General features: G+C 43.6%; 1 protein-coding gene across 4 annotated transcripts in view; it reads right to left on the reverse strand.

The window, feature by feature from the left end:
• Positions 1-6992: 6992 nt before the first annotated feature.
• TEX30 (testis expressed 30) overlaps positions 6993-15496 on the reverse strand; it is a 231270-nt gene continuing 222766 nt past the window's right edge. For all 4 annotated transcript variants that reach the window (XM_069205190.1, XM_069205192.1, XM_069205194.1 and 1 more), the window contains one exon: positions 6993-10011. In XM_069205190.1, coding sequence (XP_069061291.1) covers positions 9844-10011 — 168 coding nt within the window. In that variant the 3' untranslated portion in view covers positions 6993-9843. The remainder of the gene's footprint in view (positions 10012-15496) is intronic.

The raw sequence follows: 15496 nt of genomic DNA on the forward strand, positions 1-15496 counted from the left end.
GTCTTGACGACCAATACATATCCCATGCGACAGCAAAATTTCCAGGATCTGTACATGATTCATACATCTTGAGGAACAAGTGTCCCACAAATGATTTCGCGACTACAGAGACAGAGCCTGGCTCATTGGTAAGGGTACCACTGTCTATGTCTAATGTCTATGCTACTTTACTTCACATTTAGCTCTATGTCTCTCATAGTTCCCTAATGATTTGTGCCTTTATGCGCAGAGGTGACTCCGGCTACCCGAACGTGCCCTGGCTCCCGACACCAGTGAGGTACCCTACAACAGATGGGGAGGACAGTTACAATGAGGCTCACAGCCGAACAAGGCGTGTAATCGAGAGGACATTTGGGCTACTGAAAGGAAGATTCAGATGCCTACGTGTCCGGTTTTGCCCTACAGCAGAGACCACAGAAAGTGTGACAAATCAGTGTAGTATGTTGAATGCTACACACTCTCGCACTGAGAAGACACATTCCACTGTTGGATGAGGAGGAGGTGGCAGCTGGACCAGTGGCTCAGGCTGATGACTCTGGAACGGACGAGGAGGCATATGAGGAGGATGCAGCTAACTCTAGGACTGAGTTGATTCAGCAATTCTTCCATGGAATGCTGTGTGGTCTAAAGTTAATGGGACCTTTGACCCTGTCTGCCTAGTGACATTGTCCCTCCCTGTGTTTAGCATCAGGAGATATGGGTGCACTACATCTATCAGTTTGTGTCAAGCATTTTGATGGGATGCTGTCTTACCATGAGGGAAGGTGTCACAGCCGAAGCACAGTTTTGTGTTGCAGGATGTGGTACTTGCTGTTGGCATGGCATGGCTTCAGCATATGGTTCCCCATGTTGCATGGTTTCAAGACTGCAGTTTTAATGTGTATGGTTTGGCCTAATCCTATCACATGACAGTCCAGCTACCCATCCACACTGTTCCTAAAGCTGATGTCTGGTACCTACCTGTTCTAGACATTGCAAGATAGGTTTTCTGTTGGTGATGTTAGCCATGAGGAATGGTACTTTTACTCTGCATGTGTGTGAGCTACAGACCTACCTTGTAGATTTGTGGTGACCTCCCCACTGCAACATGATTCCTGTGGATTGCATTATGTCCTGTATATGTATTGGATGGGCAACATGGGAGACATCATTGAAGCTTTACCCTATCTTATTATATCTTCAAGTCGGATGTGGGGTTCCACTCTGCTTTCTGACACAACTGTTGGCTCCCTTGGCATAGGATTACAGTACAGGAAGGATGCCATGACCAACCTGCTGGAAATTCCTGCCACATCTGTCAGACTTATTGACACCTATATGTCCAATTCAATTTACATCTTTCACATTAAATAGTAATAGTGACAATGATGACACATAAGCCATGACTGTGCTGAAATGTGTTTATTGTGATTCAAAGTGCATTTGCTGAGGAGTGGGGTCATGGGGTTTCACAGGTCCAGCCGCCAAGGGGAAATAGAGTTTTGGCAGTGGACAGTCAATTGGGTGTCCAGTGGCAAACAAGGGAGAATGTTCAGGAGAGATCACTTACTGGCGGTGTTTTGGTCTTGGGCTTAGGTGGATGGACGACCTTGTGTGCGTTAGGGATCCTCAGCTGCAGGGGTGCTCATAGCCTGTGGGTCCTCTAGCTGGGCCTCCACTGCAGTAACTGTGGCAGATGTAGATGACACAGGTGTTGATTGGCTACTGGTAGGGGCCTGCTGGTGGGTGGAGGACGTACGTAGGATGCTGGTAAGTTCAGTGAGCACACCACAAATGGAGGCCATGGTGACATTGTGTGCCTTCCACTGCTGCATGGCCTCCTGGTGGGATTACCTCTGCAGTCTCTGGTTCTCCTGCAGTGTTGTCTGTATTTGACCCATCCTGTCCTTGGATTGCTGGTATGCTCCCAGGACTCTGGAGATAGTCTCCTAGCCAGTCGTGTCCCATTGGTACCTCAACCCTTGAACCACAGTTGCCCTCCCACTGCCCCCTAGGCCCCTGTGCCTGTGACCCTGGCAAAGTGTGCCCACTCCCACTGACACCAGGACCTTCATCGTCTTGGATGTTAGGGGTCGTCTCAGGTCCCTGTACTGTGGGACACACTATAGATTGATCTGTCCTTGGGACACAGATTTGGGGAGGAGGGGTTTCCTGTGCTGTTGTAGCCACAGAGGTGGGGGACTCAGATGGGGCAGGGCGCGGCTGGTGGATTGACCAGTCATCCAGGATGGGCCAGGTGAGGTGTTCCTGTCCAGGTATCCAGAGTTGTAGCCCTAAATTGGACCTACTTCCAGGGTCCGACTGTCTGTCTCTGGCATCCTCTGCTGGGAAGCAGCAGTAGTAGGGATACCTGTGAATGGAGAGGAAGTGTGTTACATTGTTGAAATGTACTTGTTGTTCACAATCATAACCTTGACATGCTTTCCAGTGATGGCAATGACTGCTGCTTGACCACTGGCAATGTTTAAGGGCTGATGGATAGTGCTGTTGTGTGCTTGTAGTATGGTAGGTTGTGATCATCGATTCTGTCATTGCCATGTACTAGTGAGCAGTCCAAGTATCCTGTAGGTGAATGAGGTGACATGGTTGTACGTGCAGGTGTCCTAAATGTGGAGTAGAATTAGCAGTTATACAAGGGTGGGGAGTGTTGCCTTGTCGTAGTTGTAGTACTTGCTACAGTGGGAGATTTCTGTGCACTTGATGGGCCTCTGTGGGATTAGTGGTAGTGGGGAGGGTTTTGGATTCAGGGAAGATTGGTGCACGTAAGGGTGATGTGAGGGGGTGTAAAGGTGGTGGGGGTATATGCTGTGCAGGAGTACATGGTGCCTGGGGAGTGTTGTTGACTTACCAGAGTCCAGTCCTCCTGGTATTCCAGTCAGGCCCTCTAGGTGCAGGATGGCCAAGACCTTGTTTTCCCACCATGTTAACTCTTGGGAGGACGTTGTGTTCCATCGCCAATCTTGTTGATGGCTATTTAGTGTCTTGCCGCTATGGATGGTTCTTCCCCTGGAGGTCGTTACATCTCTTCCTGAGGTCCTCCCTTGTGCATGGATGGTTTCCCACTGAGTTCACCCTGTCGAGGATCCTCTGCCATAACTCAGTTTTCCTGGCTATGGATGTATGCTGGACCTGTGCTCCAAATAGTTGTGGCTCCACTGCGACGATTTTGTCTACCATGACCCCCAACTCCTCATCTGTGAATATTGGGTGTTTCTGTTGTGACATGGTGGATGTGTTGTGGGTGGTGGGATGTGTAATGTGCAGGGTTGCGGGATGTGCTGTTTGGTGAGGTAGGGTTGTGGGGTTCGGTGTACTTGTATGTGGTGGTTATGTGCAGTGGTGACGTGTTTGTTGTGTGCAGGGGTGTAGTTGTGTAGTGTGTGCTGCGTGTTAATTGTGGTGGTGCCTATGGTATCCAGGTGCAGTGTCTTCTATTTGTGCGTTCTTCTGTTTCTCTGTGAAAAATTCAGGATGCAAGAGGTTATGGGTATGTGTGGGAAGGTGTTTTATAGTGCAATGATCAGGTGTGTGTATGTGTGTTAGGTGTGGGGTATTCGTACAGTCCAATGTGGTGGTGTGTTCTGGTGGAGTTGAGTTTTTGACCACAGCTGTTTGGACCGCCAATGGTTTACCGCCGTGCAAAGACTGCTTTTCTGATTTGTAGGTCATAATTTGGAGGGTGGGATGTTGCCAGCATGGCAGTTCTAGTGGTGGAACCGCCTCTCTCCCGCCCTCGGTCAGGCCGACGGTGTCGGAGTTTTGGCTGATTTTGGCAGGTCTGCAGTTTGTGACTTGTAATACGGCAGTTGTGAGACCACCGACACTGGTGGCCTTTTGGTGCCAAGCACAGATGGCGGTCTTCTGCTTAGACCACCAGAGCCGTAATGAGCACCCAAGTCTCCTTTCTCTCAAAGTGATTCTTCAGCACCATAAGGTTTTATGTAGCCCCTTTCCAAATGTCCAACCAGAGTGCAGAGTTTTTAAGTGGCATGCAGCAGTAGTGTGATTCTCTCTTATATCATATTCCTGCATATGATACTCAGATGCATTCAGTAGCTATTTGTAAAACAGGTCACTTAGCCTAATATATCTGCCGCACTCCATTTGTGTAAATTTTTCAAGACCAGGTGTGAAGTCCTAATTTTCCCACGTGCTAAAAGAGTGAAAGCTACGACACTATTCCCAGGCTGCTTCTACTCAGTGTCCTGGGTTCTCATGGTCATTTGGAGTACCAGAAACCAATACATGTATTTATGTCTGTGCTTTCTTGGAATTCAGGGTGTCTCCCAAAGTGATCGCCCTGCTAATAAGTGGTCTATTATATTCCTCAATACGTTATTTCACTCATTCCCTACAAGAATCAGAGCCTGATTGTACCAGGGATTTCCAGTCCACTGTTTCTGGAAACGTACTGAAGTAGTTCTGCTGTTTGCATGCAGATAAGCAGTTCCAGCAAGAATAGAATATACTAGGCAGTACTGAATTCTTAATTCCCACTCTCCATCCTATCCTGGAGGTACAATTCAGACATCAGCTATGGAGACTGGTCAGATTACCCCCAACACTATATTTTATTACATTTAAATACTAGAACTACCCTATTGCTGTCTAATTTCTGTAGCAGTTCTGCGCTTACATTCTCAAATTATGTGAGGCACAAAGGAACATTTTTAGCAAACATAGCTATTTTGCATACATCTAACCCCAGCTTACTGTCCATGATCTAATGGTCGTCTCAAATCCTCTGTGCTAAGGGTTCAAGATACAGTGTGAACAATAGTAAGGATATGGGACATTCCTGCAGTGTTCCTTTCCACTTGGGACCCTAGCTAAAAGGTAGATATTGATTTTAGCAATAACTATGGCAGACCATAGCCCACAATCTTCACCTAATCAGGGGGAATCTCAAATTCTATCTTCCTCACAACATAGCTCATGATCGCCCAATCCACTCTGTCAAAAGTGTTTCAGCGCTCAATGACACCAACACTGCTTCCCTTTTCTGTCTCATCAATCTCACAAAAGGCAAAGGAAGGAGTGCTTACAAACAGTCTAACTACTGTTCATAGCTTGAGTTAGCAATAGAACACATTTTTTGGCCACAGTGCCACTCCAAAGGCCTGCCTTATGGAAATCAGTACTGACCATGCTCCTCTTGGGACTTTTCAATCTCAAACAGCCAGGCATGTTCCCTTGCAGAAGGGAACACAAGCAACTCCAGATCAGTTCCAGCCTTGTTAGGTCTGGTAAGTGAAGAAGAGCTTCCATCCTATTACACAGTGAGTAAGGGACCCACATCTGAGAATACACTTGACAACTTAGGGTGTTACATCAATCATACAAAAGAGGATGGGAGAAAGATTTGCAAACAGTCTAACCACTGGCAATCTCTCAGTGTAGTTTCCCAACCCATTGTTCTTCACTTACTGTATACCAGTCTAGACAAAGGTCTTCCTTATGCAAATCAGAACTGCCCCTGCTTCCTCATGGGAAGTCTTTCCCAAACTGCAAAGCGAAGCCCCTCTCCAGAAGAGAGTGCAAGAACCACAAATCGGTTCAGCCTCATTGGGCCTCGTCAGGGAGGTATATTTTTGATCCTATGGGGCAGTAGGCAGGGACCTATGTCAGGGCATAGCCTTGACCAACTAGAGCGTTACATCTGTCTCCTCACCACGTCTATCATGTGAAGTATCTTCTTAGTATTATTGCCTGCTTCTGTGACTCGGATCAGTCTGGCTTGGCCGGGGTGCACTAAAGATGGCATGACCCCCTTCGTAACTGCCAGTATTGCTATAAAGATCATTGTCAACATTAAAGAAAGACTGGCGTGCAGAAAAATCAGAACCCAAAGTATTTCTCTCGTTTCTACACTACGAAGGTTATCACCTCACTTCATGCTAGTGTGTTAGAATGTGTTTCCCTAAACAAGTTAAAGAAATCACTCAACAGGCCTATAGAGAGTTAAATAAATCACCTAAGGCACATATTATGTGCAAACATTTTGTAAAAACCTGTTATGTTGTCATCTGTTCTGTTCTTTCGGCCTTCCCATTTTTAAGATACATGATTGCTCTTAAGATCTCTGCCTTGGTTACGGGGCTCTCTAGCTTTTCTTTTGCTTCAGGTGTGAGGCTTGACAAAGATACCAATTCCAAGTAAGCCTCACTCATCCACTCCCTTTGAATGCTTGCTGTCTGGAGGGCACAGTAATAGTCATTAAATGCAGAAATTCCCATGTTCTGTGGATTCACAGCTGTCTTCGTCCCAGATTGCCTCGGTGACATAGCATCTCGTTTGCTGGAGCTCTCAATTTGCCAATAATGCCCCCACGTTATCACCACCTTCATAATATTTTACATTTTTTCAGCTGAGGACGCGTTTTGCCTTTTGTCATATAATTTTAACCCTTCTGAATGAAGGCCAAGACTTTTCACTAGTCACTTGTGATACTGTGCTGCTCCTCTAACCCCAGCTGGACCGCTCGCATCAGCGTAAGCCTTGATGCATCTGCTCTCTTTTACTGCTGCTTTCAATGCGTTCATGTCATGGCTGGGCCTATGCCTTCACCTCCATTATTTCTCCGGTATTCTTCTATGCTCTTTTGGATATCAGCCACTGTTCCTCGATCTCTATATAATACCTCATCAAGCTCACTACCCATTGTCCTCTATACTATACAAAAACACAAATCTCGTCAATATCGATTTTCATGTCTTGTAGTTTTTTACTTCATAACCTGTGGTCCATACTGTCTCAAAATTACAGGTAAGTGGTCCATGATTTGATAGTGTCACTGGACCCTGGTCCTCTGGTTGCAAAGCACCTAGTAACCTTTGCTGACCGATTTGTGATAATTTCTGCAGACGAATGTGAGAAGTCATACAGCAGTGAGTGAGGATAATGCCAAAAACCCACCAGGCTTGCCAAATTCTACACAACTTTACATATGTATCAGAAATAAGTTTGTGCATACTATACAAAAGTCGTTAATATCAATTCCCTTGTCTTGTATATTTTTATTTCACAATTTACTTGATGCAAACTTGAATACAGGATCCGTGTCAGTATCAAAATGTGCGTATCATCCATAAGTATGCTCATCCTTATTTGGTAATAATACTTTAATAATCGGACATTTTAACACGCTCTATGAAAATAAACAAAGTAACAGAAATGAACAAGTTTCTAATCAAAGATTAGGTTTTCTCATCAGCTCATTCTCCAGGTGCCTCCAGGAGATCAGAAAGTCTATCGAAATACTGTTTTATTTGTCCATTAAGTCTTGTGCAGATCTTAAAAAATGTTTTTTGACGTGACCAATGGTATTCTGTGAGTATAGTATCATACTGATTTGCGTAATCATTAAACTCTGCTCCAGTTTGCAGTAAGGTATTTAGAAAATGCCCAGTTAGAATCGCCATTGCTAATCAAAAGTACTGTCTCATGTTAGCACCTGTTTTTAAAATATCACACATTTTCATTAACATTTGAATCAGATCTAGGTTAAGTACATCTGGACATTATCTTACTATTTTTAGGTGGACACTAGTTTTCAAATAAAGCCACAATTCTACAATTTTTCACACTAATACATTCTAATTGGTAACATGTAACACTGTCAAACTTCAGTCACTTTATAGTGAGGCCATCTGCATCCTTAAGGTAAATACATATAACATCATTTTCTGTGGCATATTGTAGCAAGGGAGAGAGAGAGAGAGAGAGAGAGAGAGAGAGAGAGAGAGAGAGAGAGAGAGAGAGAGAGAGAGAGAGAGAGAGAGAGAGAGAGAGAGAGAGAGAGAGAGAGAGAGAGAGAGAGAGATATATATATATATATATATATATATATATATATATTCAAGTAGAAGGCACTCATAAATTGAAAGTGTTTTTCGGTTCTATAGGATCATGGCTCATCTCTTGTACGGATCGTCGATGGTCCCTATTCACTTTAGGGTACTTTGGGGCTTCAACCTTCCATGTGCTTCCCTGCTGTTGCACTTGCAACACTCCTCTAATCAAACAGAATATTTCTTTCTAGGACTCTCGAATAACTGTTCCAGTGTCAAGCGTATGGACCCAGTATGCTGCGGGTCACTGGCGCTCAACACAGCTGCTGCTCCTTCTCGTCAAGGAATTCACGGTCTCTGTTTGGCCCTTGGCCATCGCATTTGCCTGAGTTGCAGCGCCAACGCAGCCCGATCCTCAGCCAGGCACCGGACTGCATGGACCACAATTGCAGCTCCTAACCCAATGCCTTCCGAATCTCTTGCCATTATTGCCTCGATGTCTGGCTCACCACCATGGGTTCCTCTGTCTAGCTATTCACTGCACCTAAGATCTCCAGTGCCATCTCGTGACTCACACCGTCCTCCTCTCAACTTCAGATTGCAGTTCACAAGTGTTGCACAGTACCTGCAGCCCCTCTTCATCGTGTCTCAGGGAGCTTCCGGCATGGGCCTCCAACAGGTAAGACGGTGAGGAGAGTGTTTTTTTATTAGCTGCAAATGACGGCCAGAGTGAACCTGCCCTAACATGCACTTGCTGCCATCTTGGCTGTAACCACGCCCTCTGGTGCTCATTAGACAAAATGAGCCAGATAGAGGGAAATGCTTGGCTGTTGCATATTGGGCAGCAGTGGTGAGCTCTGTGACTAGTGCTAAGCTTTTGCTGTGGTGCTCCAGATCTACTGCCTTCCCGAGATGAGCAGTTTTAAGGGCTTCTAAATGGTAGAACATGTGCGACAGTTAAAACTGGACAACATCGGTGAATCACATGAACAGCACCAGCCTTCTTATTGGTGCACTTCTGAGCTGGTTCCTTAGGTATGGTTGCCCACTACAAAGCAATGGTGGGCACATGATCAACAGCATACTGCTTGCTTGGTAGGAGCAGATGATTTACAGTCCCAGGATGGCAGAAATGTTGCTCACTTTGCCTGCCTTCAGAATCGAAAAATATGCAGGATTCTGGTTGCCTTTTTACCTAACGTCTTCGGGGATCTCGGTCCTACATAGGACTATAATTATCAGCTATATTTAAACACTACATTAAGATGAGTGCCACAATAATTTTCCCAAACAGCAAACAAAATATAAAATATCAAGGAAATCATTTAAAAAAGTATGCTTATGGGATGGTTGTTAAGTGCACGAAATTAGAGAGCAATAAGCAATCATTTATTGACAAATACAGGATTAGGGAATCCACAACTGTCAAATACGCCGCCATTACGATATCAGTTTCGGAATGAAGAAAGTCATAAAGAGAAAGAGATAAGCGAGTGTTGGAATCTATGAAGTACAGCAGCAACACGTGGGTAGAATATTAACTACGAGAAGAAGCAACTGAGTGGGTGTATTCTGGAATAAATGTAAAATGGGGTTGGTGAGCAGTCTGGTAAATCGTTGTTTATACACCAGTTCACTTGAAAGGTATGCCTTTCTCTTCTAATAGAGATCTTAAAATACCTCTTAGCTGTAAACAGTTAAATTAGATGTAAAATCGCACAACATGTACTGCTACCCGTACAACAAGCGACTATGCTTAGAAGACCATTTTCAGAACGCCCTGTGGAATCTTCATCTTGAGTTAATTTAAGAATGAATCTCCGAGATTACATGTGTGTTGAAAACGTGTTAATATATGAAACAAAATCAATACCGAGTCTAAATGTATCATCCCCAGAATAAACACTCTACCCCAGTGAGGTGTTCCTGAACCAACCAGGTAACAATAACATCCATCTGAGAAGAGGCATTTTGCGACATCTGTGGTAGGCACCCTATTGAAATGCATACATATGTGAATGCAGATCTTCCTTAATACAAGATGCAGATAATTTTAAGAGTCATTGATAACATCTTTTATCCATGACAAAACATGCGTATTTATTTCTTTAGCAATATCTTCGGCTGTTCTTCCAGTCACTCCCATGCCATGGTTTCCTCCTTCCAGCCACTGGATTTTGGTTGCGGCCTTCATTGTGCTGGCCACATTTTCCAGTAAGTTCTACAAAGACGAATAGAGCAATAGTACATTAGCAATTCAAAGGAAAATATACAGGCTCACGATTAGCTATATGGATGCCTACCAAACACAGTTTGTTGCACATCAAAAAACCTTGAAATATAGAGATCTAGTTGTGGTAAACTGCAATTTGAGGATTGCCTTTTTCTGCAATTGAAAAGTACCAGGTGAAGCAAGTTGGTGAGGTTATTTTTCAAATGTGCATACAGTCCGTACATTCAACAGCAAACAGCTGCAGGGTGTTCTAAAACTGAAGCCATCTTTAGTCTGAGGTTAGTCAAAACCTTTTGATTTTACTACAATAGTATGTATAATAATATACTTACTTAAACAGACCCCTCCAGGATATTGCAGCATGGATTTGGATATTTTGCGGCACAAAAATGTACATTTTGCGGCACACTTGAAAGTACTGCAGCAATTTTGCAGTATTTTGTTTTTTGGTAACTGAGTTATTCATATTTAAGAATTATGATTTAGGTCTCCAATCTAAATACCTGCCGAGTGCTCACTAATGACACCTTCAGTCAACGTTGGCTTTTTAGGCAAAAGCACTTTGTGTGTTGAAATTGCAGTGTCTTTAGTGACATGAGGTCTGCAGTGGTCATGAGAAGAGGACTTTGCAAGCTCCTGATGAGTTCACCCCAGAAAATAAGGGCCATTGTATTCCATGTCTGTCCACCTCTTTCGCGTCCTGAAGTTTTAGATTCCTGCTTCAGATCTAATAACACAACAAAGGTGGCGGAAAAGTAAGGGATGGCCTGTCAGCCAGTAGAATACAGCTGCATGGTAAAGTCCCCATCTTTGGAAGGACAAGTAGGACTGCAGTCACATTGTATTTAGCAGTAAAAATTCCTTTATATTTTTTTTAGGAGCAAAGTTTAGGCCACTCTTTTTTTCACTAATCGCATACTTTTTCACTAAATAGTGTCTACTACCTAATGACATACAGACCGAGAACTAATATTTAGGAAATAGCTTAAGAACTGGTATAGAACACACAGGGGTCAATGTAAACCCAAAGCAAAAACATAAATAAAATATCTTTAGATAATAGGTATCACGATCTTAAACTTCTGGACTTGGCGGAAGCATCCATAATCCTGTGTCACAAAAAAAGAAGGAATGAGGATTTTAGGATGACCAGCCCATCATGGAAGCCAAGAGTTAAGGACCCAGCAAGCGATTTTCCTGGGTCTGAACTTTGCTTTTCCATCTAGGTTCTTTGGAAGCTACCTGTGAGTTGTTTTACTTCTGCTTTAACTGGGGATGCTTTAAAATGGTCCATAGCACTGTGGTGGTGTGGATGCTGTTAGGATAACCAGCATCTGCGGTGGCCACAAACCCAGTCGCTATTCTAGGGCTGTGAGATTGAGTCTATGGCGCCCTTAATTCCCCTAACAGAGCTTTGTGCACAAGTCAACACCCACACTAAGACTTTCAGAGGTCATCAGACAGCCACATTTTTATTCCCCCAACCCAAATTTTGTTTATACTGGCCTAACCTCACATAATGTCTGGCATTTCCCTTCATGCTTTTCACACAAAATACCCAAGATTACGTTACACAATTGAGATTTCGTTAGAGTTTGTGGGAGCATGGAAATAATGCTAACAAACAGAATGTGAGTGGCTGTTGCTCACATTGTGTGCAGTTTTGGGATACTTATTAGAGTGAAATGCTTTTGCATCCAAAAAAATAGCACAAAAGCTTGACCACAATTTCAAGGAATAACACATTATTTCGCATATTTTTCGGGAATATCACCTAATTTCCACAAAGGAAATTTCACAAAATATGCCCAGGACTAGTTTTTATTGTGAAAACTGATAGCACAGCAAGCCGTTTTCATTTTCTCAAAAAGATAAACTGTTTCTCTAGTCCCACAAAAAGAGGGGTTACTGATGTCCGCCTTGACAAGAGTAAAGGAAAGATTTAATCTAGCCTGAGTTTTCCACTCTGCCATCTTGGCTCCCGTTCAGCTCTGCCCCAGAGCAGAGCAAGAGATCCCTGTAGCAATGGAATGACATTGGCACCCCATAATCACTTTTCATATTCTCTCCCGCGTCCTTCCACAGGCTAAGATTTGTTGTGAGCACACATTGTAGGTTGCTCACACCTTCACTGCTTCCGGATGTAGCTCCTTAGGAGATGTGCACAACTCGTAGCGGCTTGCATTTGGAATTGCGAGCACACTGTGTAATCATGTGCAAGCTCTTGTGCTACCTCATCTGGTAGATTACTGACCAAATCGCAAGATATCTTGGACATGTCCCTTACCCTATTCCAAGGCTGCGAGATGAGTCACTCTTTCCTCAACAGAGAGAAAGAAAGCACGGATTTGTCTCTGAAACACGAATGTTTTCTTCCATGACCACCTCTAGGATACTACTGAAGTTGGTAGCTGTAATGTTATATATATATCAAGTGTTTAATTTAGCAATAGAAAGAGGTCATCTAAGAGGGAGGTTTTTGTGCTGGGAGCCACCTTTTTTGCTTCTATGTGATGTTCGACACGTTGATGTAGCATGTATTTTCAAGTGGATTCGGCCTGGAAGGGCTAGTCTGGATATTTATGTAAAGGGATAGTGCAAGAACATTTATTGCAAAGCTTACATTTCTAATGCAAGACTGTTTAAAAGTTGGAGATCCTATCACGTGTCTTAACCCCCTCCTCTGCTGGCTGTGCCTCCCTGAGACAAGACGAGAACTTCAGGCTTGTCTTTTTAATCCCTTGTTATTCAACTGCCTGTTACTTGGGGAAAGACAGGCTTTGTGGCCTAGCTGTGGAACTGGAGACTAAGGTTCGAGCCTTGGCGTCCGCTCATTATCTTGTGGGTCTGGACACATCACTTAAAAACAGACCTATAATATTTATGAAAATGTACAATGCTGTAGCATTTCCTTCTACCTTTATTTTGCCGCCTTTTCTCCTTTCTTCCTTTTGCCTCATTTCTCTTTTTGCGACCCTCCATTACTTCCTTTTTTGCCCTTCTTCCTTCCTTTTTTGTCTGCCTTTGTTCCTCTTTTGTCTGCCTTGCTCCCTTGTTTCTTTCCTTCCTTTCTTACATAATTTCTCAAAGGCGAGGATGCTCGACCAATGTATTTTTTTTTTAGGACTGTGTTAGCCAAGGCAGTTAGATTCTCCTAAAAGTAAGTATACCAGTTACTTATAGGGTTTTTTAGCCAGACTTCATCCAGTAGTTGGTGACTGCGTCATTCACTTTTTCTTCCACCCACTGCAGCATGCCTCAGAGGGCAATGTTAGCCCACTTCAGCCACTGACTGACTTCACTAGGAGTTAAGACATGCTGCCCTTTCAACAGGAGCACATCTATAGTTCCCGTCAGTGCAGGGTGTACCATGGTAATGTGTACTTTTTTGAGACCAGAAACACACGTTAACATTTAGTAATTAGGTTTTTTTTCTTTAAATTTAAGGAGGGCCTGCTACCTTCCAGAACAATAACTTTTTGCAAAAACTGTGACAAAACAAAATATGAACTGCCAAAAGGCTGGCGGCCAACACCAAACTATTGACTTTGCCAGTACTTCTTTTACTTTCCTTTTCATCACAACTAATTTCCATACACAGCCATGGCAGCCTTATAGGTTACACTAACTTATTTTTTTTAATTATTTTTCTGAAACAAATTTAGAATACATACAGTTCGACAGGGCACAGCAGTGAGCAGTATATTACAGTCACAAGTATTTGGCATCAATTTTAATGTATGATCATATTGACATACAAAAAAGGTGTACACTGTTCCAAATGGAAAAATATAATCACTAGGGGAACATTAAAGTTCAGGAGCAAGAGCCCTCACACATCCGAGAGGATGTCATGCTTCATCATCGGGTAGCTCCTCGTCAGACCGGCCCTGCAATGTCTGACGGGCTCCCCGTAAGGGGGCTCTTTGCCAGAGATCTTTTAGGTAGCAGCCGTGGTAGCGGACACTACAAGACCTGGTGTTGCGGTCAGGCGCTAATCCTGGCAGGAGAGTGAAAGCTAAAATTGGTTCCCAGTCTTAATAGAAGAGAGTCAATTTAATTAATCAATCAATGGAATAAGACCGGGACCAAGATTAAAAACAGAAGGAAAGTGTAAAATGAGGAATAATGCTCAACCACTTTCTGCATGGTGCTGGAGCTTAAGGAGATTATCGTCGGGCTCCTAGGACATGGTCAACATGTTTCGCGTACAGTGGTCTAACAAGATCCTATGACGCTTCTTCAGGACCAATACATAATAAGACTTCTCCTGTCTATATTACCGAAAGTTTGCAAAAATGTCAAACAAATCATATAGTCACTTACATTGAAGTTCACTAATTGTCAGAAACCTCTAATGGTCGCCCTAGAAAAATACAAACAAATCATTTTGATCAAAACACACGGAAAAATAAGGAAGGACACCCGTGACACAACAGTGTGTAGTAACCAGTTGTGTAAAAACATAATAAGACAATATGCTTACCATCCCTTGGTACATGGGGGGCCCCTTGGGAAGTAGCATGCCGAAAGCGGTCACTATAGCCTTAGAACCCGCCGTAGCGGGCTATACCGGCTATTAAAGGCCCGTTCCCCGCGTTAAATGCCCGAGCCGAAGGCGAGGGCATTTAACAAGGGAGAGGGACTTTAATAGCCGGTAGAGCCCGCTACGGCGGGTTCTAAGGCTATTAGAACATTCTGCCACACAGGGAAGAATGTTCTGTTAAAAAAAAAAAAAATCACGGAGCCGGAGATTAAAATCCCCTCGGGCTCCGTGAGGCTTTGTTCACAGCTGCTGCTGTGAACAAAGCGAACATTGGAATGTTGGCGCTGCTGGCTTTTACCGGCCAGTAAAAGCCCGCAGCACTCCATTGTTTTCAATGGAGCCCCCGGCATTCCAATGTTCTAATAAAGTGGTAAAGCAGACACCATGAATGCAGTGTAATCAATCAGAACCAAAACAGTCACATTCACTACTAGAGGTCGGTTGGTTAAATTGATTATGAACATCAAGCACATTATTAGTCCATGTCACTTGGAAATTCATACACAGACTCGTCACTAGCATTTATGACATTTGTTGAAGGAAAACTGGGAGGAATAAAACAGTTTTACAACAGAAAATATTTCTAAAAAAGGCTTGGTGAGTACTGTAACAGAGTGTAATAGTCTGCGTGGTGATTTACAAAGGCAAAAACACACTGGCAAAGCGTGGTTATCCATAGAATATTAAGGGATTACCCCGACCTAAGTCTGTTAATACTTTGAGAGATGTCATTAGTTGAGCTCAATATACGTCCCCAGAGTAAATAAGTAACCGAAAAAAGCGATAAACACACAAACGCGAGGTCACTTACTTTGTGGATCACGGCAGTCTGCAGGGGAACCTACCCTGACGTGCTCTCCCAAAAAGACAACTTCCCGACTCGGTGCGAGTCTTTTAAAGAGAAGTTTTCCCGGCAAAAATGGGAGA

This window comes from Pleurodeles waltl, chromosome 8 (assembly GCF_031143425.1).
Source record: "Pleurodeles waltl isolate 20211129_DDA chromosome 8, aPleWal1.hap1.20221129, whole genome shotgun sequence".
Lineage (NCBI taxonomy): Eukaryota > Metazoa > Chordata > Amphibia > Caudata > Salamandridae > Pleurodeles > Pleurodeles waltl.